We start from the raw sequence: 24,975 nt of genomic DNA on the forward strand, positions 1-24,975 counted from the left end.
AACATAGGAAGTGGTCATTTTTCTTTATTTATAATTCACATAAATTTCAACAATAACTAAAATAGGGCCTGATCCCACACATACCAGTTTTATGCCAGCGATTTCAAGTTCTCATTTACTTTGGATGTAGGTGATATCAGAATAAGACTGAGGCTGTAAAACATGCTGAGATGTACAGTGCAGCTGTGCAACTTTGATGTCCATGGATTGATCTGATAGAATCTTTAAATCAGGTTGAGTAACAGATCTTTCCACTCACCCTTACGAAACGTTCAATAATGAATAATAAATATAAAATTATCTAGTGCTTTACGAACATTATATGGTCAAGATCAGAAAACTGACTATGTAAAAATGGCACCTTCAGTTGCTGAGATTTCCCCCAGCGTGTATTCTTAATCATATCCCCTTAATTTACCACTTAGGACTTCAGGGAGAGCTGCACAAATGCATCCAACAACAGAACATGGTCCTAAAATAAATTTTCCTTGTGTCATTACTTCAGATCTCAAAATTAGCCAGATGCTTTACTGACGACATCAACAGAACTTAATTAAATTCTTTATACTGGTGATGATACGTTAGATAGAAAGAACACACTCAGATCTGAAGCTTGAGAGATAGCATTGGAGAAAACATTTTTACTTTAAACAAGATTTGCTTTGAAAGACAATGACACACACATGGAATCAGATGACGCTATTTTTACATGAATAAGTTTTCAGACCTAAATCACAAGAAATATAAAGGATAAAAAATTGCAGACTATTAAATTCAAATATGGTTAAAAACAGAAACACATATACACACATCCAGATATACATGACAACATACCTTTTCGGCTTTGTGGTGCATCAACTCCCTGAACAGATCAGTACAACTGTTTATAAATTTCTCACTGACTACAATAGTATCACTGAAGATTATAGTTGACAAATGTTTGTTGAAAGATCTCATCACTTGCTGAAGCAAAATTCCAGAATCTTCTATGGATAATGAACTGGGCAGAAGAGTCTAATATTAAAAAACAAAATCATTTATATATACTGCACATTATAAAGAACAGAAAAGGCCACTTTTACATGTATTAAGAGGACCTACAATATATGGTAACTGTTTAAAATATACTGTGCTACATCTGAGCTAGATTTGTCCTTATATTTTAAATGGATCTTTAATCATGAAAGATCCCAAAGTGGTTTAGGAACACTAATTAATTTCATCCAGGAATGATATACAGCTGCCTCTGTAATGGAAGACGGCAGCTTAAAAGTGCATCCCAATAGACTAGGACAGAAAATAAGGCAGCATATTATTGCTAAAATTAGACATTGTGTCCTAGCTAAATTCTAACATCCCCCTATTTTGGTGAAAAGTATAACAGACAGTCTGTTTTAAAATTCTCATCTCACAAACGGCATTTCCAGAAGTAAAGTGTTCCCTAACACAATACTGGAGCAATGATTCTGTACTGATTCAGAAGAATGAGTTTGCCTTAGAAGTCAACCAACAAAGCCTGCCCAAGCTTCAGGCAAGTTTAAGGTGGTGAAGCAGCAGTCGTTTGTTTCACTGGTTACTAGAGCTAAGTAAATTGAAAATTCTGCTTTAAAGTAACATTATTGGATGACATCTAACAAAAAGGGGAATAAATACATCCCACTGAAAAAAAGAGCATACCGCTATATCCACCCACGTTCCAGAGCTGATGGCTTCATCTACTGAAGCCTCCACCTGATCCACAATTTCCTGACCAACACAGGCTGCTTTCAGAAATAAGAGCTTTGTGGACTTGTATCTTTTCTTTATGTAGTTCACAGGGTCTGGGATGCCAAGTCTGGACAACGCATCAAATTCTGTAAAATTGTAAAAAGTTTGTTAAGTTTTAGCCATTCATTGGACCTTCAAGAAATCAACATTTCCAAGAACAAATACACACACAGGGAAGATACTAAAACTCTTGAAGAGACAACGGTGCCTCATGAAAAAAACATTGTATTTAGAAACCATCCCACTGATTGCATGCCCATGAACCCCAGTAATACAATTTCAAACCTTACTTTTTACATGCAAGGAGAGGATCTGAGAAATTTAACCTAAACATAAGTAGTACATAGGCTAAGTCTACTCTGCCAGGGTGAAAAATACCCATGCTGCCACAACTCATTCAATTTAAAGGAATAAAAGCTGGTCAGTTTTCATTCTGCAGCTTCTTTTTCAAGCTGCAGCAGAGGCATTGGGGTGATCCTTCTGCAGACCTAGATGCATTGGTTAACACTTGATCCACATTTGGAAGGTCATATGGAGGTTTTTTTAATGTAAGCTTAGATTCTGAAAAAGTTATGGCACGCACATAGGAAAGCTTCCTGTTTATTCACCATAGGCCGGAGTGGGGAAACTACGGCCTGCGGGCCGGATCCAGCCCGCGGGATTGTCACCCCCATGGCGCCACGGGGCTAAGGCATGCTCCCTGCCTGCCCTGGCCCCACGCCGCTCCCGGAAGCGGCCGACACCACGCCCCTGCGGCTCCTGGAAGAGGGCGGGGGGCCGAAAGAGGGTTCCATGCTCTGCCCTTGCCTGCGGGTACCTCCCCTGAAGCTCCCATTGTCCGCGGTTCCCTGTTCCCGGACAATGGGAACTACGGGGGGGGGGGCGGTGCCTGCAGGCAAGGGCAGCGCACAGAGCCCTCTGCTCCCTCCTCCCCACCCCCCCCAGGGGCCGCAGGGACGTGGTGCTGGCCGTTTCCAGGTACGGCGTGGGCCAGGGCAAGCAGGGAGCCTGTCTTAGCCCCGCTGTGCGCCGCTGCCACCCCGGAGCTACTCAAGGTAAGTGGTGCCAGGCCGGAGCCCACACCCCGAACCCCTCCTGCACCCCAACCCCCTGCCCTGAGCCCCCCCGTACTCCGCACCTGTCCCTGCATCCCAATCCCCTGCCCTGAGCCCCCTTGTACACCCGGCACTCCCTCCCACAACCCAACCACCTGCCCCAACCCTACATTCATGGCCCTGCATGCAATTTCCCCACCCAGATGTGGCCCTTGGGCCAAAAAGTTTGCCCACCCCTGCATAGGCAATGCACTGAATGGATTTTTCGAACGCTGACACTTGCATGAAAAGAGTGTGTTTCTTTTTTAAAAGTTCATTCACATTTTCAGTTTATCCCTCACCAGAAGTCATAATCCTCTGTGAAATTATATGCATCTCCATAGCAATCCATCGTGATGTCATAGAGGATTAGGACTTCAGATAAGAAATAGGAACTAGGAAGATATTCAGATTCCAAGGACAGAAGGGACCATTGTGATAATCTAGTCTGACCTCCTGTACAACACCGTCCATAGAATTTCCCCAAAATAATTCCTAGAGCACATCTTTTAGAACTCCAAAGTCCTGCCAGCCCAAGTTTGGCACCCACCTGTACAATGAACGGGGAGAGCTAGGCACCTATGAAAGGCATCCTCAGAAGACAGCAAGCTGAGCAGGAAGCCACCTAAGCTAGCCAGTAGTGAAATTCAGAATGCATCCACCTCATTACAGCCAATAGACCAAAAGTTAGGGCACTCCCTTGGGAGGTGGGAAACATGAATTCAAGTCTCTGCTCCAAATCAGGTAGAGATTCAAACTTGGGTCCCCCACATCCCAGGTGAGTGCTCTAACTATGGGAATACTGGGCATGTCTTTTGTGCAGCATCGGAACAAGCTGAGAGTGCCTACCAGAGAGGGCTCTGCAGATGAGGCGATGAAAGTGAGGGGGGTTGGTAAGCTGGGGCTCTGAGCAGCTCATTAGCTATAGAGCAACATCAGTGCTTAGGTATCTTTGCACATGCTGATGTAAACTTAGGCACCAAGTTAGGCCTCAGCTGAGCAGTCGTGCCTAAATGTTAGACATAGGCACCTGAAGAAGCAGCTAGGCGCCTAATTACCTTTGTTGGTCTAGCTCCAAGTCCCCACCATCAGTCAGGCTTATGACATCTGCTCTTAAAGGGCCCAGTACACTGTGCTACACATATGTTTTCAGCATGATACATATAAAGTAACAGAATAAGTGTCAAACTATCCTCCCGATAAATAAAGATACCCTGTAAATGTATCCGTTGGCATTTAAAACATTCAGACTGTTCTCTCATCATTAAAGTAATATGCAGGACTTTAGCCCAACTGTGCTTTCTATGTGGGCAAGTACAAACACAGAACAGCTTGCAAATTTAGGCACTGCAATTATGCAGTTATATACTGTATGTATGTATTTTGGAAGGCAGTAACAAGCCTTTACCAAAGAAATACCAACTACAGTAGTAGCACTTCAATTATTCTTATAAGCCTCAGTCACACATACTGGATTCACTTGGCTCTTTTAGTTACCTAGATCAATTTCCAAAAAGACCTTTTATTCATAAAGAATAAAGATCAGTTACCTAGGTAACCATTTTGCTTGAAAAAGGAGTCCACCCAGTTGCTCTGTGTTCTGGCATAGATGTCTGGAACAAACACAGCCTTATCCTGTCTCCCACCAACCACCGTGCCTTTTAGACGTCCAGTGTTAACAAGTTCTTCTAACACAGCTGAAAGAATAAAATAAATGAAGCAACAGTTTCAGTAAGATACATACATCATCAAAAATTTGGGAATTATTTTTCCTCCTTTTTTCATTCTTTCTTCTTGTATTTCCCCCCCTCTTTTTACTACCAGCTGCTAACTGAAAGAAACCAATCACAAAACTATCAGTAGTTGTTTTAGTGAAGCAATTCTGAGCTCCCACAATTTTTAAATCTGATAATTTCCTGCCAAATGTACAGTTCCAAGGGAGAAAGCTGCTATGACAGTATCAGACTACTTTTTTATTAAAAACATAACTAGAAAGTTGGTCATAATGCTGCTCTTCTCTAGCCAGCAAACGAAATTCATGATGATTTTATTAACGTTCACATTGGGACGGGTGTTAAACTTTTCAGAACCAATACTGAAAATGTTGTGATATTAACATTTTAAAATCATGGCAAGAATGGATATCTATAACAAGTCAGATACGGAATCCTGTACCCCTGTTGGTGACGACAGCCGATCTTCAAACATTCCAATTAACCCCTGGACCCCAAGAATCAGCAACCCACTGATTGGCAACCACTAGTACTAAATTATTAAGGCCAGCTTAACACAAAACATTATTTTCAATTTATTCAAGTTGCATGGAAGGTTCAGGTACCATAATCCTTCTGCGTTCTGTCACTGCTCCCTTTACAAGCCATTGCTTATATAAAACTCTATAAATGAAGGAGGCACCAAGCTCTGCTGCTTTTTATGGTTCTACTGCAGAGGTTCTCAAAGTTAATTGCACCGCAACCTCCTTCCAACAACAAAAATTACTACACGACCCTGGGGGGAGACAGGTAAAGCCTGAACTTGCCCAAACCCCACTGCCCCGGGCCGGGGTGGGAGGTCAAAGCCGAAGCTCAAGAACTTCAGCCCCAGGCGGGGGACCTGTAACCTGAGCCCTGCCACCCAGGGCTGAAGCCCTCGGGATTTGGCTTCAGTCCCAGGCAGTGGAATTTGGGCTTTGGCTTCAGCCCCCAGCAAGTCTAACACCAGCCCTGGCGACCCCATTAAAACGAGGTTGCGACCCACTTTGGGGTCCCGACCCACAGTGTGAGAACCACTGTTCTACTGGAATTTTTTATCCTAGGTTTTGTTTTATAGGATGTGTTGAATTCTTCTTCTTTAAAGAAAGATCAGAGTAGCCATGGGTTTATACCTGGAGTAAAACATAAAGTGGGACTATATATACAGCTCCTACTTCATTAACTGTTTAACAAGAATGGGAACAGAAAGCAAGGGGAACACAACTGGAAAGAAACAGAGACCCTTCCCTATGGCAAACACCCACTGAATCTGTCAAGACTAGGGAATTTGTGACAGGAGCTCTACAACACAGAAATGGACAGGAGAGCAAACAGGTGATAAATTGCTTTTCCCCTTCCCTCAGAAAAAGGATAAACAAGTGATGTGTATCATCCCCAGGACTGAAACAGAAAAAAGGGTTGGGGGACGCACCATAGAAACTGCCATCTGAGAAAGTCATCATCATGCAAATACTCCTGGTATGCCCGGAACCCATCTCAACAGTATAAGCTAGGTGTGTGTGGCCATGCTAACTGAATCTGTCAGGATGGGACAATAAAATATTCTATGGCGGTGATAAACACTGCCAAAGTGGGAACTCAAGTGGGAATCTTGAGATTTAGGGCTTGTGTACCTGGCAAACTTGACTGGAATAGCTATTGCGGAATAAACTAGTCTGCAATAGCTATGTGGGAATAACTCTCTATGTGGACACCCTTATTCTGGAATACGAGTGTCCACATGGGATATTATTCTGAAGTAGCTACTGACTGGCCAAAACTATCTTTGTTTTTTTCTTACTAAAATTTTCCACTGTTGCTACCAGTTGCTTAGCTTTATTCGTTGCAGTCTAGCTGGTTGCGTATATTGTCTTGTCTACATGGGGAAGTTATTCCGGAATATGGTAGGGTATGAATTTAAAGTGCTATGCTGTTTAACAAACTGTTTTCCATACTGGTGCAGGGACAAACACTGCAAAAAAACATTTTCAGCAACAGTTCAATTACCTAGCCTAGACAGGGCTTAACAGGCCGCTTCGGAAGATTAAAAAAAAGTAAGTACTTAGAACTACATGGAAAAACAGAGGTTTACACTAACCACTTTTGAAAGCAAACTCTACATACTCATACTACCCAACATACAGAAACAATACAGCATATTGAAAGTGCACTGCATTGATTTTATTACTCATTTTACATTTTCAATCTTACTTCCATTCAAAGTTCACGGAAAAAAGCTTTATTTACAAGATTTTGACACAAAAATTAAAATATAGCCAAACTAGAAGTATTATTAATGGTAGAGCACTAACAGTGTGCCAGGTGCTTTACAGACAGGCGTGGAAGTGAAGCTCTCAAAATAGATGTAAAAATTACTGGTTAAAAATGATATTTCTTAAATTATAAGATTCCTACAGGACAAGGACTGCCCCTTTCTAAGAGATTTTACAGCACAAAAGAGCCTTCATCCTGTTTGGATCTATTAGATCAGAGATGGGCAAACTACAGCCCGTGGGCCACATCCGGCATGCGGGACCGTCCTGCCCGGCCCCTGAGCTCCTGGCCCGGGAGGCTAGCCCCGGCCCCTCCCCTGCTGTTCCCCCTCTCCCAGAGCCTCAGCTCGCTTGCTCCGCTGCCGGCACACTGCTCTGGGCGGCGGGGCTGTGAGCTCCTGGGGCAGCGTAGCTGCAGAGTCAGGCCTGACCTGGTGCTCTGAGCTGCGTGGTGGCAACGGCGGCGTGGCCCGGCTGTAACGCCACCAGCCACCAGTGCTCCAAGTAGCAAGGTAAGGGGGCAGGGAGCAGAAGGGGGGTGGATAGAGGGCAGAGGAGTTCGAGGTGGTGGTCAGGGGGCCGGGATGTGGATAGCGGTCGGGGGGGAGGGGGAAGAACAGGGAGTTGAATGGGGGCAGCGGTCCTGGGGGGGCAGTCAGGGGCAGGGGTTCCAGGGGCAGTCAGGGGACAGGGAGCAGGGGGGTGGATGGGGCAGGGGTCCCGGGGGGGCCGTCAGGGAACAGGGGGGTTGGATGGGGCAGGAGTCCCGGAGGGGGGGCCAGATAGGAAGTCGGGGCTGGGCCACGACCCCCTCCCCTAACCGGCCCTCCAAACAATTTACGAAACCCGATGCGGCCCTCAGGCCAAAAAGTTTGCCCGCCCCTGCTTTAAATGCTAGAACAACAAAAACAATAAAATATTTTAAAAAGAGTTTTAAATAAAAGTGAAAATAATTTATGTCCCATAAGGTCTTATCCAAAGACCACTGATGTTAATGAGAGTTTTTCCATTGACTGAAATGGGCTTTCGATTAGGGCTATATGCTCAGAAGTGAGGGAACCTGATGCTGTCTATTAAGCTTTGTAAATTTATTACTCCTTAACTGAAACTATTTTACATTTCAAAATATAAGCATTCCTTATTATAAATAGCCTGATGTCATCTTAAGGCGAACAATGGCATGGCAATATTATAGGATCAAAGATGGTTATTTTCTTAATACTTCAATATCTGCTGGAATAATTATTAAATGGGGAATTAGTTAATAGCTTGTTTATACAACTTATTCACCAGACATGAAAGAAATTTCTAAAGGATTTTTAATGAAAGAAGCCAGGAAATTTAAAAACATCAAGCTTTTAAAGTTTATATTACTACAGGTACTATATATAAATAAAATTTAACAAATTATACATAATTATATCTATTTTAATTAATATAAGTATAATTAATTATGATATATAGTCATTTAGGGCTGTCAAGCTATTAAAAATAATTGCGATTAATACACAATTTAAAAAATAATCTCGATTAATCACTATGTTAAACATTAATAGAATATAATTTATTTAAAATTTGTTGATGTTTTCTACATTTTAAAATATATTGATTTCAATTACAACACAGAATACAAAGCGTACAGAACTCACTTTATATTTATTTTTGATTACAAGCATTTGCACTGTAAAAACGAAAGAAATAGTATTTTTCAATTCACATAATACAAGTATTGTAGTGCAATCTCTTTATCATGAAAGCAGAATTTACAAATATAGAATTATGTACCAAAAAACCTGCATTCAAAAATAAAACAAAGTAAAATTTTAGAGCTTGCAAGTCCACTCAGTCCTACTTCTTGTTCAGGCAATCATTCAGACAAACAAGTTTGTTTACATTTTCAGGAGATAATGCTGCCCACTTCTTGTTTACAATGTCACCTGAAAGTGAGAAGCAACAGAGGGTCCTGTGGCACCTTTAAGACTAAGGCCTGGTCTACACTAACCCTCCAAGTCGAAGTAAGGTACGCAACTTCAGCTACGTGAATAACGTAGCTGAAGTCGACATACCTTACTTCGAACTTACCGTGGTTCAGACGCGGTCCACACGGGGCAGGCAGGCTCCCCCGTCGACTCCGCGGTACTCCTCTCATTGAGACGGAGTACCGCAGTCGACGGCGAGCACTTCCTGGTTCGATTTATCGAGTCCAGACCAGACGCGATAAATCGAACCAGGAAGTTCGATTTCCAGCCGCCGAACTAGCGGCTAAGTATAGACCAGCCCTTACAGAAGTACTGGGAGCATAAGCTTTAGTGGGCAAGAACCTCACTTCTTCAGATGCAAGTAATGGAAATTTCCAGAGGCAGGTATAAATCAGTATGGAGATAACGAGGTTAGTTCAATCAGGGAGGGTGAGGTGCTCTGCTAGCAGTTGAGGTGTGAACACCAAGGGAGGAGAAACTGCTTCTGTAGTTGGATAGCCATTCACAGTCTTTGTTTAATCCTGATCTGATGGTGTCAAATTTGCAAATGAACTAGAGCTCAGCAGTTTCTCTTTAGAGTCTGGTCCTGAAGTTTTTTTGCTGTAAGATGGCTACCTTTACATCTGCTATTGTGTGGCCAGGGAGGTTGAAGTGTTCTCCTACAAGTTTTTGTATATTGCCATTCCTGATATCTGACTTGTGTCCATTTATCCTCTTGCGTAGTGACTGTCCAGTTTGGCCAATGTACATAGCAGAGGGGCATTGCTGGCACATGATGGCATATATAACATTGGTGGACGTGCAGGTGAATGAGCCGGTGATGTTGTAGCTGATCTGGTTAGGTCCTGTGATGGTGTTGCTGGTGTAGATATGTGGGCAGAGTTGGCATCAAGGTTTGTTGCATGGGTTGGTTCCTGAGTTAGAGTTGTTATGGTGCGGTGCGTGGTTGCTGGTGAAAATATGCTTAAGGTTGGCGGGTTGTCTGTGGGCGAGGACTGGCCTGCCTCCCAAGGTCTGTGAAAGTGAGGGATCATTGTCCAGGATGGGTTGTGGATCACTGATGATGCGTTGGAGAGGTTTAAGCTGAGGACTGTAGGTGATGGCCAGTGGAGTTCTGTTGGTTTCTTTTTTGGGCCTGTCTTGTAGCAGGAGGCTTCTGGGTACACGTCTGGCTCTGTTGATTTGTTTCTTTATTTCCTTGTGTGGGTATCGTCGTTTTGAGAATGCTTGGTGAAGATCTTGTAGGTGTTGGTCTCTGTCTGAGGGGTTGGAGCAGATGCGGTTGTACCTCAGCGCTTGGCTGTAGACGATGGATCGTGTGGTGTGTCCGGGGTGGAAGCTGGAGGCATGAAGGTAGGCATAGCGGTCGATCCATCCAACATGGCTACCCCTCTGATACTTGAAAGTGAGAACAGGCTTTCTCACGGCATTGTTGTAGCCGGCGCCGCAAGAAATTTACATGCCCGATGCGCTAAAGGTTCATATGTCCCTTCATGCTTCAACTACCATTCCACAGGACATGCGTCCATGCTGACGATGGGTTCTGCTTCATAACCATCCAAAGCAGTGAGGACCGACGCATGTTCATTTTCATCATCTGAGTCAGATGCCCCCAGCAGAAGGTTGATTTTCTTTTTTGGTGGTTTGGGTTCTGTAGTTTCCGCATCAGAGTGTTGCTCTTTTAAGACTTCTGAAAGCATGCTCCCTATCTCATCCCTCTGAGATTTTGTAAGGCCCTTCAGATTCTTAAACCTTGGGTTGAGTGCTGTAGCTATCTTTAGAAATCTCACATTGGTACCTTCTTTGCGTTTTGTCAAATCTGCAGTGAAAGTGTTCTTAAAATGAACATGTGCTGGGTCATCATCGGAGACTGCTATAACATGAAATATATGGCAGAATGCAGGTAAAACAGAACAGGGGACATACAATTCTCCCCCAAGGAGTGCAGTCCCAAATTTAGTTAATATATTATTTTTTTAATGCGTGTCATCAGCATGGAAGCATGTCCTCTGGAATGGTGGCCGAAGCTTGAAGGGGCATATGAACGTTTAGCATATCTGGCACGTAAATACCTTGCAATGCCGGCTACAGAAGTGCCAGGCAAATGCCTGTTCTTATTTACGTCACCAGAAAGTGAGAAGAGAGCAGCATTATCTCCTGTAAATATAAACAAACTTGTTTGTTTTAGTGAATGGCTGAACAAGAAGTAGGACTGAGTGAACTTGTAAGCTCTGAAGTTTTACATTGTTTTGTTTTTGAGTGCAGTTATGTAACAAAAAAACCCTACATTTGTAAACTGCACTTTCATGATAAAGAGATTGCACTACAGCACTTGTATGAGGTGGACTGAAAAATACTATTTCTTTTGTTTATTATTTTTACAGTGCAAATATTTGTAATCAAAATACACACTTTGATTTCAATTACAACACAGAATACAAGATATATATGAAAATGTAGAAAAACATCCAAAATATTTAATAAATTTCAATTGGTATTCTATTGTTTAACAGTGCAATTAAAACTGCGATTAAGTTTTTTGAGGTTAATCGCGTGAGTTAACTGAGATTAATTGATAGCCCTAATCATATTATATATCTAAGAAACTTTGATAAGGCCTATATTTATACTAATTTGGAAAATGTTTTCCAGTACTCAAACATTTGTGAAACTGAAATTATATTCAGAAAATGGACAAAATTAAAGAAAAAGCTTTTACTTTTAAAATTTACAAGAAATTATCAAAGTGAATAAAACGCTCTTTGAAATTCATGAAAATGAGCCGAGAAACGGAGTATAGGAAGGAACATTGGAACGACATGAAGAACAAAAGCTGCTTACTGAACAAAGAGAGAAGCATCAACAAACTCGATTAGCCCCAGTGTTGATCTGCAGGAGGCTGTCACAACCAAAATTCAAACTTTAGTAGCTAAAAAGACTTGCATAATAACGGCTAAGCATTACATGAACAATTGCTGTAATCAATTTTAACTACACAATGAAATTGCATTGGACAAAAATATTATTGCAACATAAGGTTTAACAGATTTTCCTGTTTAATTCTGCATAGCTGGACAATGCATTCCTGGACAGCATATATACATTGACTATGTTAAAACAGAGACTGTGGAGTTTAATTTGAATTTAAGATTTTTAATTTTTATTAATGTGCCTGCTTCAAGCCCTTTGGGTCAGTTGGTGGGCTAAAAAGCCACATAGATTTAGAGTGAATAATAGCTGAGTGGCTTCTTTAAGCAACTGAACTAAAGGTCTCTTCCAGTTATTGAAGTACACAGAATTTGTAAGATCACTTACACCTTTTTCCAATTATAAATTTTTCCCTCACTATGATAATCTAAATAGGATTTACCTGCCACAGTTCAGGGAAACTGCACCTGTATTCCCACACTATGCTCCACCAAAAGCACCTACTCTCAGGCTCCCAGCTCCTCAACCATCATCTCTTATGGGCAGAGACACGTATCTCACTCCCTTCTGACTAAGGTGTTTCCAGGCTGCACAGTTCCCTGCCTATAATGTGAATTCCCCAGCAAGTCAAACTGCTTAAGCAGGCCTGCTTTGCTTTTCTCCACAGTGGCTACAACAGTGTAATTGCTCACAGTTTTTCCTAAATAAACACATTTATTCTTAAGGTGAATGCGTTACAGAGAAAACATACTAAAACAATAAAAGAACCTACACACACGCCAATACGTTTACCAGAGATCACCCTAACTCTAACAAGGACTCTGGTGCAGATGTCTGGGCTAGGGGGGCACCCCACAGCAGGGCGCTGGGGGATAGGGGATGTGGGTGAATGGGCTAGGGGGACACTCCACGGATGTAGTGTTGGGGGTTGCCCCGCAGCTGGGCTCTGGAGGGCCCCGGCTGGGCTCGGGGGTTAGGAGATTGCAGGTGTCTGGGCTAAGGGGGGCGCCCCACGGCTAGGGTCTGGTGGGGAGGGGTGTGGGTGTCTGAGACCAAAGGGGCAGAGTTTTCCCCCCAAGATGTGCTTAGTTGACACGTGTGACACACCCATACTTTTGTTGGGAACCTCAGTCTAACAGAGAAACAGGAATTGGATTGTCCTAGCAGTTTCTTTAACTCTCTACTCCTGGGGGAAAACTTTTGTTGTCTGTGTTGTTACTGACATACTTGCTGACAAGTATTTTGAAATAAATTACTAAAATAATTGAAACTGGTGTAATTATATTGTGTTATTTTGACAAATAAAATATGCAGAATTTTAAAATATTGTGCACAGAATTTTTAGGCACAGAATTCCCTCAGAAATACCTTATACGTGATAAGAATCCTTATGTGGCAACACTGTTTGTCAAATTTCTGAATTATGTCACAAGAAACAATGATTAATTCAGCTTATCTTTCTTTCTCAGTCTAGACAGAAGCCTTAGCAATTTGGGGATAAAATTACTTGGGCTCGGTACCCTAATTCCTGCATTAAGATACCACTTTGATCTCCACACAGGTATGAAGACAAAGTCCCTGCTTCAAACCTGCAAAGGGAACTACGCAGGTCGAGCTCTGGGCCTACAGATTCTCATTGCAGAACTGGGGCCTAAAAAGACAGCATTCAAAGTAAAAGGAAATGGAAGGCAATGAACAAGTAGAATAACTAAATGAAGTTAAGCTCATGCCTTTCTAATGCTATTTATAAACAACCCCCCCCCCCATTTTTTTAGTACATTTAGTGTTTATCACTAGAGTTAGAGCTGCTCATTTTCTGTTGTGGCTGGGCTAATGTTATTTGGCTTGTTTGAGGAAAGAGGGTGGAGGAATCCTGGGGTCAGGGTCAGCGAGAGGATTGCGGGCATAAGGGAATTAGACTCGGATGTCAGTGGGAGAGCCTAAAGGGGCAGTTAGCCATGTAGAATGAAAGAAGAAAGGGAAGACAGGAACATTAACAGAACAAAGTCATGTGAGGCCCTGAAGGCAAACAAAAGGAGATTAACTTTTATATAAGAAGGGATGAGAAGCCCGCAAATGAAGATAGCAGGATGTGCTCAGTCCACAGACAAGACAGATCTTTGAGGGAGCATTTTGTATAGAATAGAGGAGACATGAGAGCTGGATAGTCGAAGTGTTGCAATAGTTGAGGTGAGATCAAATCAAGGACTACAAAAGGAAATCTTCATGGATTGTAATTTTGTGAGGCTCTTTTTTAAATAAAAGAAAAAACAAACAAACAAGAGTGCGATTTATCTCCCTGCTTATTAAGACCTCTAGTTGTGAGCATAACAAAAGCTCTGCCTCAGCTATCGCAAAATAAAGTCAATAAATAAAAATCCTGTGCAGTTAATGTCATTCAGCTATGTGAAATCTGTCCCTTTTGTGTGCTCCATTGATAAAAATACCAGTAGCTGAGCGCACATAATGAAATAGAAGACAAAAATGAATATTGCACTTCTTGCATCATTCCACTCCCTTAGAGGTATTCCATCAATGAGCTTTCATTGCTGTAGATATAGAGACACTTCTTTGAGCTGTGGACAGCACAAGAAGTCTATTACTTATTAAACTGGAAAGGAGACCAATTGCTATTTATTGCAAAAACAATACTAAATACTAAAAGGTTTATTTGAAATGATTAATTCCAACAATAAAGAATCTAAATACATGAAACAAAATCTGAAAGAAACTCACAGTAAAGCAGTTGTTCCTGAAATCCATACCGAGTGATCAAGTTAGTTACAGGAGTAGGCCTATAAAGAATAAAAAGAATAAACATGAAACAGGCCTGGAGACTCTCAAATTGAAGTAGAATCTACAAACAATACAAGTACCTCGGGACTTTTCCCTCAAGAAAGGTATTTTCTGCAAAACTGATCAAGTGTTTTAGCCAGACTGTTACTGCCAGGTTGTTTAATTTATGAAATTTATAAATTCATACTGGTTTAAAACTGTATTACTACTACTGTAAATATCATATATACACACACAAACTTCTGCTAACTAAGTTCCTGCTCAAGATAGAGCATTAAGATGGCTATTGAACTGATACCCAAATTTCTGAAAAATGAAGTGTGGTTGCTGGGTATCAATCTGTAATTATGTCAATGAGGGTGACACTTTCCAGAAAATTAAGAATTCACAGTGTATTCATGACCAGTTTTAGCCAGTTTTTCAAAATATTTTCCCATTGTAATTTAGCTCATTTTAGCTAACTAGTTTTCCCTTTTCTAGGAATAAGCCTTTCCTGCTGCTCAAGTACCTTCGTACATCAGCAGAGGACTGGGCTCACATTACATGTTGTGCCAAAAAAGTACACAAAATTCTCTCTCACAGTAAAATGAATTGTAATTGAAAAGGTCTCATACATATGCCTTTATTTTCTTTTTTGTATATTACAAATAAATCAGATGCATAAAGAATGCTGTAAAACACATTTCTACATACAGATATTTGTGTCAGGGCTTACCTAGTAATGGCACTGAACAGACCACGAATGCGTGCCCGATGCCGGGCTACAAATGCCTCTGTAAAAATCACTCCTTTGTTGTCCTGATCTATCTGGCCATGGATAATCCTACCCAGACGGGGGGACAATGTCTGTGAACAGAAGTTATGATAAATGCTGGTACGACAGTTTACAGTTACACAGCATAGAAGAAAATGTATTTAAGCTGTAGATTAGAAAGTTAATTTGTCTAAATAATCAATGTATTGAGAAATAAGAATGCATTTTAAATGGTAATTATTACTGGAGAATATTGAGAAGATACTATAAAAAACACACAGATTGTGTGTGTGAGTTCGTGTTATTTTGACCCAACTGCAATCGCCAGGTTAAAGTAGCTTTCTTAATAATACATACAATGACCTGAATTATGTAATGACTATTCCCTCTCCCACACATATTACAATCTTTACAGGTGAATGAAGAACGAACACATTGTGAAAGAAACCCATCTGGTCTTGGATTTCTGAGGCTGCACATTCATGTTAAATCCTTTGTGTCTGTGACAAAGGAAGTCCCTGACCCACTCTTCTGAGATGTCAGAGTAGAAATTAACAGCAAGAAATTAAAAATAAAATAAAAAAACCCAGACAAAAGGAAAAAGATTGGAATCGGCGTTCAAATTAGTGACTTAAAACATTCAGATTATCTGAGACAAAAAAAGAAACTGTATGTGTATATATTCTGGACAATGTGTTTAGAAGATGACTAAAGCCAGAAGGGACCATTGCGATCATCTAGTTTGAATACCTGCATAACACAGGCCATAGGACTTCCCTTTCAATGAGGACTTTGAAAAAGAGCTTCTCTCATTGAAAGGGAAGTCCTATGGCTTGTTTTGGAAAAACATTCATTCTTAATTTAAAAATTTCCAGTGATAGAGGATCTCCTGCACAACCCTTGGTAAGTTGTTCCAATGCTGAATTACTCTTACAGTTAAAAATGTGGACCTTTATAGTCTAAATTTGTCTAGTTTCAACTTCCAGCCCATGGATATTGTTATACATTTCTCCTCTAGATTGAAGAGCACTCCTATTATCAAATTTCTGTTCCCCAGGTAGGTACTTATAGATTGTGATCAAGTTCAGCCCTGAACCTTCTCTTTGATAAGCTAACGAGACTGAGCCCCTTAAGTCTTTCACCCAAAGGCAGTTTTTCAAATCCTTTGATCACACTCTTAAAGTATGTTCATTCCTTTTTCCTAAAGGATCACAATGGCTGAGAGGAAACCTAGCTCAGTTCAGATACTGGAATTCTGTACTGGCAAATTTTAACCTAAATCAGTTCATAGCCGCTAAAATGCAAACCTGAGAGATTTAATATTGACCTGCTTAGGACACTACCCAAGACTTCATATAACTATCATCTTTGTTTCCTGGATAATAAAGTTGCTATAAGAGGGAAATATTTCTTCAAATCAGAATTCAACGTTTCTATATGAAAGGGTAGATAACATGCAGTAACCTGTATCAAGAAGTCTCCTGGAAGGTCGTATGCCTTGCAGAGTTCAGATATTGTCACCTGACCAGTTTCCTGTAGTTTATCGTTTATTTCTTCTGCTAATTGGTCTAGGTAACTCCTTATGTAAAACCAGGAAGAAAAGACATTAGTGTGACGTTCCCAATTCAACTTGCATCTTTTTACGTATAGTTATCCTGCCTCATTATTAATTTATTTGTTCAGAGTAAACATTTTTCCAGAGTATGCATAAATATACTGGAACTTACTGTAAAATAGAAATAGATGGGCTGTGGGAATTCATCTTGCTCAGTACAACTATTACAGGGAAAAGGTTGTATTTTTAAAATTCTGCTAACCAACCCACTAGTCTGCAACCTGTTCCTTTATTTCCTTATATGGAACAATAAGAATTAACTTCACAACCCCCTCATAAAAACACACCCAGTTTTTCCTCTCAAAGGGACCTGAACATGGATTTTTATAGGAGACGAGGGTGCTCAGCACGTCACTGGTTCTGGTCCACGAAAGTCTATTCTCTGCCTCAAGAATAAGCTCTGAAGCATAATTAATAATAGAAGACTATAGTTATACTGCACCTATAACATCTAAAGTCATACCTCTGGACCACTGTATACATTTCTCCTGAAGATACTCACTCATTTATAAACTGTCCCAGCACCAGCTGAATAGTTCTGTCTGATTTAACAATGTCATTAGCTCGGCTTTCAATATGGACCAGGTCTACATTTATTATCTGGAAAAAAATAAATCCATCAGTCCCTTAAATTCAAATGAATTTTCAGACATTAAGACACTATACTTTGAAAAGGATATCTGCTTTTTATTTGCTCTATCATATTTATGTGCAAGAAAGTCTGGGGCTTGGAACAGAAGTGTTTGTGCTTTTAAAAAAATCTCTTGCAATTACGACTAGGTTAAAGGGTCCAAGAAAATTAAGATTTTTGTAAAGCTCTGAACAGAAACATTCATTGTCTTATAGAAAGTTTTCTGATTTCAAGCAATTTTGCTCGAGACAGAAGGAAAAATTACTCACAGAAGATTACTGGGGGATAGAGGTTAGTGGAAACAAGAGATTAATGAAGGAAGAGAGAGGACCCATGCAAAATTTATTATATTTCACTGTATGACCCCATCGCTCTAAATTTTAGCAAAGGCAGACATTTCTTATCCACCTGTACTTCTCAATTTAAGAAAGCAGAGCTATTCAAATCATCAAGAAAGCCCTGCTTCTTTTTTTAGGGGCAATTTTAAAGAGTGTCACAGTACTACAGAGTATAGTAATATTTATCTCAAAATCAGAATAAGCATGAATACAACATTTGTGAAGTGATACACAAATGGACAAAGTAGTCAAAGTTAGTGAGAAGTGCCACCAATTTTGCAACTGCTGCTATACAGTACTTCAATATCAGCACTTACTTGGAGACTGACTGATGCATTATAAATGGAGAAACAGAGAAACAAAGTATATGCATTTTTTTATAACAAAAAATTACCTGTTGTAAGTCAACAATGTTTACTCGACCTTTGAAAAAATACAAATATAATTTAAGTATTTAGTACATCAAATAGCTTTGAACAGGTTTATAATGCAGCACAGCCAATCAAGTATGAACTTTATTTCATTATTTTTTTAGTGATCACAAGGAGTGTGATTGACAGCATTTTAAGCTGAAATCTGTTTAATCAGAGGAAAATATCCACACAATGGCAGCCACAGTGCAAGATTCCCCATGACACCCTACCCTATGTGCCTAAAGACAACATTAACACAGTTTCTCTAAAGGTAGAAGAATTGTTGAGACTCTTCCCCCTTTACCTCTGTGCTGAAACTGTCAAGTTATGATGCCAACAAAACATGAAGAAGTGGTTACTCACCCTGTGCAGTAACTGTGGTTCTTCAAGATGTGTCCTGTCCCCCTAAGGGTGCTCCACTCTAGATGCACTTGCACTCCCTGCGCTTTTGATAGGAGATTGCTCATAGCAATGTCCATTAGGCCTGCACTTGCGTGTTACTCAGCCTCGTGCCCCACACTGTTGCTATATAGCATTGCACAGGCTAACCTCCACAAAGCCCCATGACAGAAGGAAAGGAGAGCGGGTAGTGGAGAACACATGGGAACACACACCTCAAAGAACCACAGTTACTGCACAGGGTGAATGACCATTTCTTCTTCAAGTAGTGTCCCCATGAATGCCCCACTCTAGCTGACTACCAAGCAGTTCCCCTTTAAGGAGGAGGGAGCTTCAGAGTCCAGTTCAGTATGGAAGAAAGTACAGCTGAGCCAAACATGGTATCAGAAGCAGTGTCGTGAATTATTACAGCAAATGTATGGATAGAAGTCCAAGTTGTGCCTTTACATACTACAATGATAGGATCATCACTGCAAGTGTCACCATTCTGAATTTTTGTGCCTTCACAAATGTGTTGAGGAGTCTTAAATCTAGGATGGGTCTCCAACCATCATTTTTTTTTATCGGAACCAGGAAATACCTGGAATAAAACCCCTTCACTCTGAGCTGTGTGGAACTTGATTCTATAGTACACAGGTGTAGAAAAGAGTCTATTTCCTGCCATAGCAGGTTCTCGTGGGAGGAGTCCCTGAAGAGGGAAGGAGGGTTGGTGAGCAGAAGAGAATTGAAGTGGATAGAGTACCCTGTGTAAATGATCTCTAAAACCCATTTGTCCGTAGTTATGGTGAAGGCAGTTGCCGAATGGAGGAAGGCATGTGAAGCATTACAGCTGGTAAGAAAGAGGATGGCAGCTCAGGACCCCAACCATCCCATCAAAATTGATCCTTTGAAGAGCAAAGTTGTGAAGTTGAAGGCTGGGAGATGGGTAGGTTCCTCCTCTGAAACCTCTGCTCTTGTGGTGAGGTTTGTACAGGATGGGAATCTGTGCTTTCTGGGACCTACTAAATTTTCTCTTCAGAGCACGTGTGTAGCTCCCCAGAGATTGTAAAGTGGCTCTTCAAACTTTTAATGTATGCAGGGATTCATGTGTATTGCCAGCAAACAACTTAGTGCCATCAAAAGGAAGATCCTCTATCGTATTCTGGACCTGCTTTGGGAAGCCAGGAGGCCCTCTTCATAACTATTGCTGTAGAAATAGAATAAGTAGTAGCATTGGCAGCATTGAGAGAAGCCTGCAGAGATATCCTGTGAGGAGTTGGCTTTCTGCAATAATTGACTGGAACTGCTCTCTGTGTTCTGTCGGCAGATGGTCAATAAAGGAGTTTAGCTTGGTATAATTTGTGTAGTTGTACTTCGCCAGTAAGGCCAGGTAGTTGGCGATTCTAAACTGTAAAGTAGTTGAAGAATCAGATTTTGATGCTTATGATTTTTATCATAGAGTGTAGATTTAGTGTAGTTCTGCCTACCACGTTTGTTAACTGCCTCAACCACCAAGGAATTAAGAGATGGGTGAGAAAATAAAAATTATGACTCCTTAGAGCAGGGATCGGCAACCTTTGGCATGCGGCCTGCCAGGGTAAGCACCCTGGCGGGCCGGGCCGGTTTGTTTACCTGCCGCGTCCACAGGTTTGGCCGATCGCAGCTCCCACTGGCCACGGTTCGTCGCTCCAGGCCAATGGGGGCTACGGGAAGCGGTGCGGGCCGAGGGATATGCTGGCTGCTGCTTCCTGCACCCTCATTGGCTTGGAGCGGCGAACTGCGGCCAGTGGGAGCCGCGATCGGCTGAACCTGCAGACGCAGCAGGTAAATAAACCTGAACGGCCCGCCAGGGTGCTTATCCTGGCGGGCCGCGGGCCCAAGGTTGCCGATCCCTGCCTTAGAGGGAAATATTTTTCGGCTGTCCTTTTGCACGTGTAAGAAATTGAGGCCAGAATATGCCAGATGACCTTTGCAGGATCCAGGAGTGCCTTGTTGACTGGCAGGGCAATGCGGGCAGAAGAGGCTATATGGAGGATGTCAAACAGCTTCTGATGCGGTTCTTCAATGCAGTGACTCTCAACCTTTCCAGATTACTTTGAGGAGTCTGATTGGTCTTGTGTACCCCCAAGTTTCACCTCACTTAAAAAATAATTGCTCACAAATCCAGACAAAAATACAAAAGTATCACAGCACACAATTCCTGGAAAATTGCTTACTTTCTTATTTTTACCATATAATTATAAAATAAATCAATTGGAATATAAATATTGTACTTACATTTCAGCGTACAGTATACAGAGTAGAATAAACAAGTCATTCTCTGTATGAAATTTTAGTTTGCACTGATTTTGCTAGTGCTTTTTATGCAGCCTCTTGTAAAACTAGGCAAATCTCTAGATGAGTTGATGTACCCCCGGGAAGATCTCTGTTTAACCCCAGGGGTACACGTATCACTGGTTGAGAACTACTGCTTCAATCTTCTCAAGAGGGATCTGTAAAGAATCCACGATGCTCTTGATGAGATCCTGAAACTGCTTAAAATCGCCAGCCAGGGATAGTGCAGGTGGCATGACAGCTTCATCCAGGGGTTCCCGTATAGCCAAGAGGATGGCACATATGGCATGGATGGTGGAATCCATAGGTGCTCATCCCAGCGGAATGGTAGCTGTGGACATCTGTCATGAGTGAGCGCTGGCTCCTTAGGAAAAGGCTCCCATAGGGGCGGAGTGGAGAGCCTGGAACAGATATTTGGGAGGTTGAGGCAAAATCTTCCTCAGAATCCTTCTCCTCTAAGTCACTTGGTAATGGTGAGAGAGCAGAAGGAGCTTGAGGTATCATCATCAGTACCGGGCAGGTGTCCGGAGATCTGGAAGTTCTTGGTGCCAAAAAGATATAGGTGTTGAACAATGGTGAATCAAGAGTCTTGAACGCTCTGAGGTCTTGGAGAAACCAGATATCTTACAGTACTGACAGCATTGTTGGTATCGTGTCCAGGGCTTGTGCTGAAGTAACAGTAGCGATGGTAATGTGAGTATCAAACGCTCCGGGCAGAATCCAGACAGAGCCCAACCAATCTTTTCCGGTACCATGGTAGAGCTCTTCTTGCCGCTGCGGTCTCCTGTTAGTATCAAAGGTCTCTCAGAACCCGATGTTTTAGGGGTTCTTCACTTAGCGGAGCTCTCGGTACTTGAGAAATCAGCAGCCTCAGGGATACCATGTCTGAGACCGATGGGATCCGAGGGAGCTGATGTATTTGATTTCTTTGATGTAGGTTCCCTACCTGGAGAACTTGGAGCACGGTCACTGGAAGACTTATGAGAGGAATCTTGGGTCTTCCTCTTAGATGCCCTTGAGGAGTGCGGTTCAGAGGCAGCTGACTTACTCGGAAATTGGTGTATGCAAGGGGGAGGAGGGTGAAGAGTTCTTGATCTGCGTCAGAGCCCAGACGCAGCAAGTTCTCCATCTTAAGGAGTCAAAGTTTATCTCCCTGTTCTTTCTGGCTCTAGATTTTAACGCCAGACAGAAGTTGCACTTTTGGGAAATATGACATTCCCTAAGGCAATGGATGCAGCGGGAGTGTCCATCACTCACTGGGATTGCCTCCCAGCATGACAGGCAACACCTGAATCCGGGAGAACCAAGCATACCCTTGGAAAGGGCAAAACATCCTCAGGGGCGGGGGGGATGATCTATATCTATATATATATCTAGAGAGAGAGAGAGAAACTTTTTTTAAAAATACAACTAACTAATTACTTTAATACACTAAGTACAAAAGCTAAGAGAACACAGCTGAGCCAAAACCTGAGGTGCTGGAACAATTTGTATAATGGGAGTGCTGAGAGCCACTGAATCAAACTATCAGGGGGTAGCTGTGTTAGTCTGTATACACAAAAACAACAAGGAGTCCGGTGGCACCTTAAAGACTAACAGATTTATTTGGGCATAAGCTTTCGTGGGTAAAAAACCCACTTCTTCAAATGTCAGAATCAAACTGTAAACCCTGTATATAGTGGAAACCATTTCAAACCACTAGCACCCCTAGTTCCAGCACCTATGGCCAAAACTCAACTTCGTCGTAAGCCATGACAGTTGAGAAGGGTTAGCCCACACAGTGCCATATAGCAACGGGATGGAGCACAAGGCTGAGTAACATGTATGCACAGGCCAAACGGACACTGCTGAAGAAATCTCTAGTCAAAGGCGCAGGGGATGCAAGTGCACCTAGAGTGGAGCACCCATAAGGACACTACTAGAAGAGGAACACCAGTCTACTAGACATGGAACTGAAACCACCAATCCTTTCCTCATGTGCCAGAAAACTGCTATCAAATGGTAACAAATTTGAACTTTTGCCAAGCTGACAAGGTAATCTTAGGAAAAATCAGCTATAGTGCATGAATGTGGCAGGTGTGTGAACTTATTTTCCAAACCATATGATGATATGAACTTCACACAAGGGGGAAAGACTTCAGATTAACTAGAGGTACCATATGCTTTCTCCACATTCTAATTTAGGCCATGTCTACACTAGGAATGTTTATCCAATACAGCAGGGATCGGCAACGTTTGGCACGCGGCCCACCAGGGTAAGCACCCTGGTGGGCCGGGCCGGTTTGTTTACCTGCCGCATCAGCAGGTTCGGCCGATCACAGCTCCTGCTGGCCGTGGTTCCTGCTCCAGGCCAATGTGGGCTGTGGGAAGTGGTGGGCAGCACATCCCTCGGCCCGCGCTAGTGGGCGCTGCAATCGGCCGAACCTGCGGACACGGCAGGTAAACAAACCAGCCCAGTCCGCCAGGGTGCTTACCCTGGCGGGCCGCGTGCCAAAGGTTGCCGATCCCTGCAATACAGTAAACTATATCAGCAAAGAGCACCTAGGGTGGACGCAGCTATACTGGGAAAGCAGAGCTTTGTATTAGAATAGTAAAATGACTCCACACAGGTAAAACAAGCTATACTGTTTAAAAGTGTAGTTTTACTGGTATAACTGTGTCTGCATTAGGGGCTTATGTTGACACAGCTTTTGGGCAGGGATCATACCTCTTCGCACCTCTGACTGATAGAGTTATGTTGGTAGAAATCTGTAGGCTAAACTACCCATTTGCTATAGACAAATGGGTAGTTTAAGCCATATATGCTCCCTGTGCATCTAAACCATACCTAATACATCAAAGCTTTTACTACTGTTCACTCTGTGATATCATATAGACATGGAAGAATAGGCTGGATATTATTCTATATTTCTACATCAACAAAATTGATTCTAAATTCTGATTGAGACATTTTTATTGCTAGTGATGTTGTAAGAGGCAGAAACAAATATGATTTTCAGATTCTGAGTCAAGGTTGCAGGCCTCGTTCTCAGGCCTCATCTATTTTAGAAAAATGTAGTTTCATCAGTGCAAATTCTCTAAGTCAATTGAACATCAAATCTAGTTACACCAGTGCAAACTTCCAATACAGATGTTCTTAAATTGGTTTAAATTACAATTCCTATGGCTGTAATGCATCTATATTAGAGGTTTTCACTGGTGTAATTATATTGGTTTTAAATTGATAGTTATATTATTGTAAGTTTTCTAACAGATACACACACCTTTCAAAACTAATCTACTTGTGAAGTGAGTATTTGAGAAGTCAAACCTCATCATGGAACGTTTTAAATCCACTTTTCTGATTATAACTGCACATACATTTATTCCTCCACAGAGGAAAATGGTTGGTTAGTTGAGTGATTTGCTTGATTCAACAACCTTCTTTAACTTGTCTTTGAAAACTGTCTAAATATACCAGTCATGTTTAGATAATTTCTGACCATTAAATAACAATATTCAGTACAAAACAAAACCACCCATATACACATGCAAATGCTTATTTTGTACTACAAGATCAGGCTTTAAGTGCCCACAAAAGTACAATGAATTTTTTCAGTCTTACTCACACTTTTAATCTGATAGTGATGGAGTCATTAACAATCATTAAACACAGCGCTACATTTACTGAATTTATAAAAATCTATTTTATTTACTATACATACAAGATATGAACAATATTAATGCCCATAAGATATCAAAGTACATATTTTGGCTTATAATATATATTTTGGGATATATATATATAAAAAATAATATTAGCAATATATTAAGGGCGCTAAAAGATTTCTTTTTGTGCGTTGTAACATCCTTGTCCTATATTCTTGATACTACAAAATAAGGTAACATTGACAATTCTGGTTCACAACCAGCCAGTGGCCGGAG

General features: G+C 41.6%; 1 protein-coding gene across 2 annotated transcripts in view; it reads right to left on the reverse strand.

Annotated features, from left to right (window-relative positions):
- Positions 1 to 24,975, reverse strand: part of UFL1 (UFM1 specific ligase 1) — a 42,835-nt gene that overhangs the window by 16,396 nt on the left and 1,464 nt on the right. Inside the window, exons 3-10 of one of the 2 annotated variants that reach the window (XM_024192652.3) lie at positions 18,321 to 18,349; positions 17,460 to 17,557; positions 16,807 to 16,921; positions 15,304 to 15,434; positions 14,529 to 14,587; positions 4,412 to 4,558; positions 1,678 to 1,853; positions 835 to 1,014 (exon numbers count right to left, since the gene is read on the reverse strand). In XM_024192652.3, coding sequence (XP_024048420.1) covers positions 835 to 1,014; positions 1,678 to 1,853; positions 4,412 to 4,558; positions 14,529 to 14,587; positions 15,304 to 15,434; positions 16,807 to 16,921; positions 17,460 to 17,557; positions 18,321 to 18,349 — 935 coding nt within the window. The remainder of the gene's footprint in view (positions 1 to 834; positions 1,015 to 1,677; positions 1,854 to 4,411; positions 4,559 to 14,528; positions 14,588 to 15,303; positions 15,435 to 16,806; positions 16,922 to 17,459; positions 17,558 to 18,320; positions 18,350 to 24,975) is intronic. The other variant, XM_029912059.1, reaches the window with a different exon arrangement.

The sequence above is a fragment of the Terrapene carolina genome, unplaced genomic scaffold (genome assembly GCF_002925995.2).
Source record: "Terrapene carolina triunguis isolate 2854851 unplaced genomic scaffold, T_m_triunguis-2.0 Scaffold42, whole genome shotgun sequence".
NCBI classification, from domain to species: Eukaryota; Metazoa; Chordata; order Testudines; family Emydidae; genus Terrapene; species Terrapene triunguis.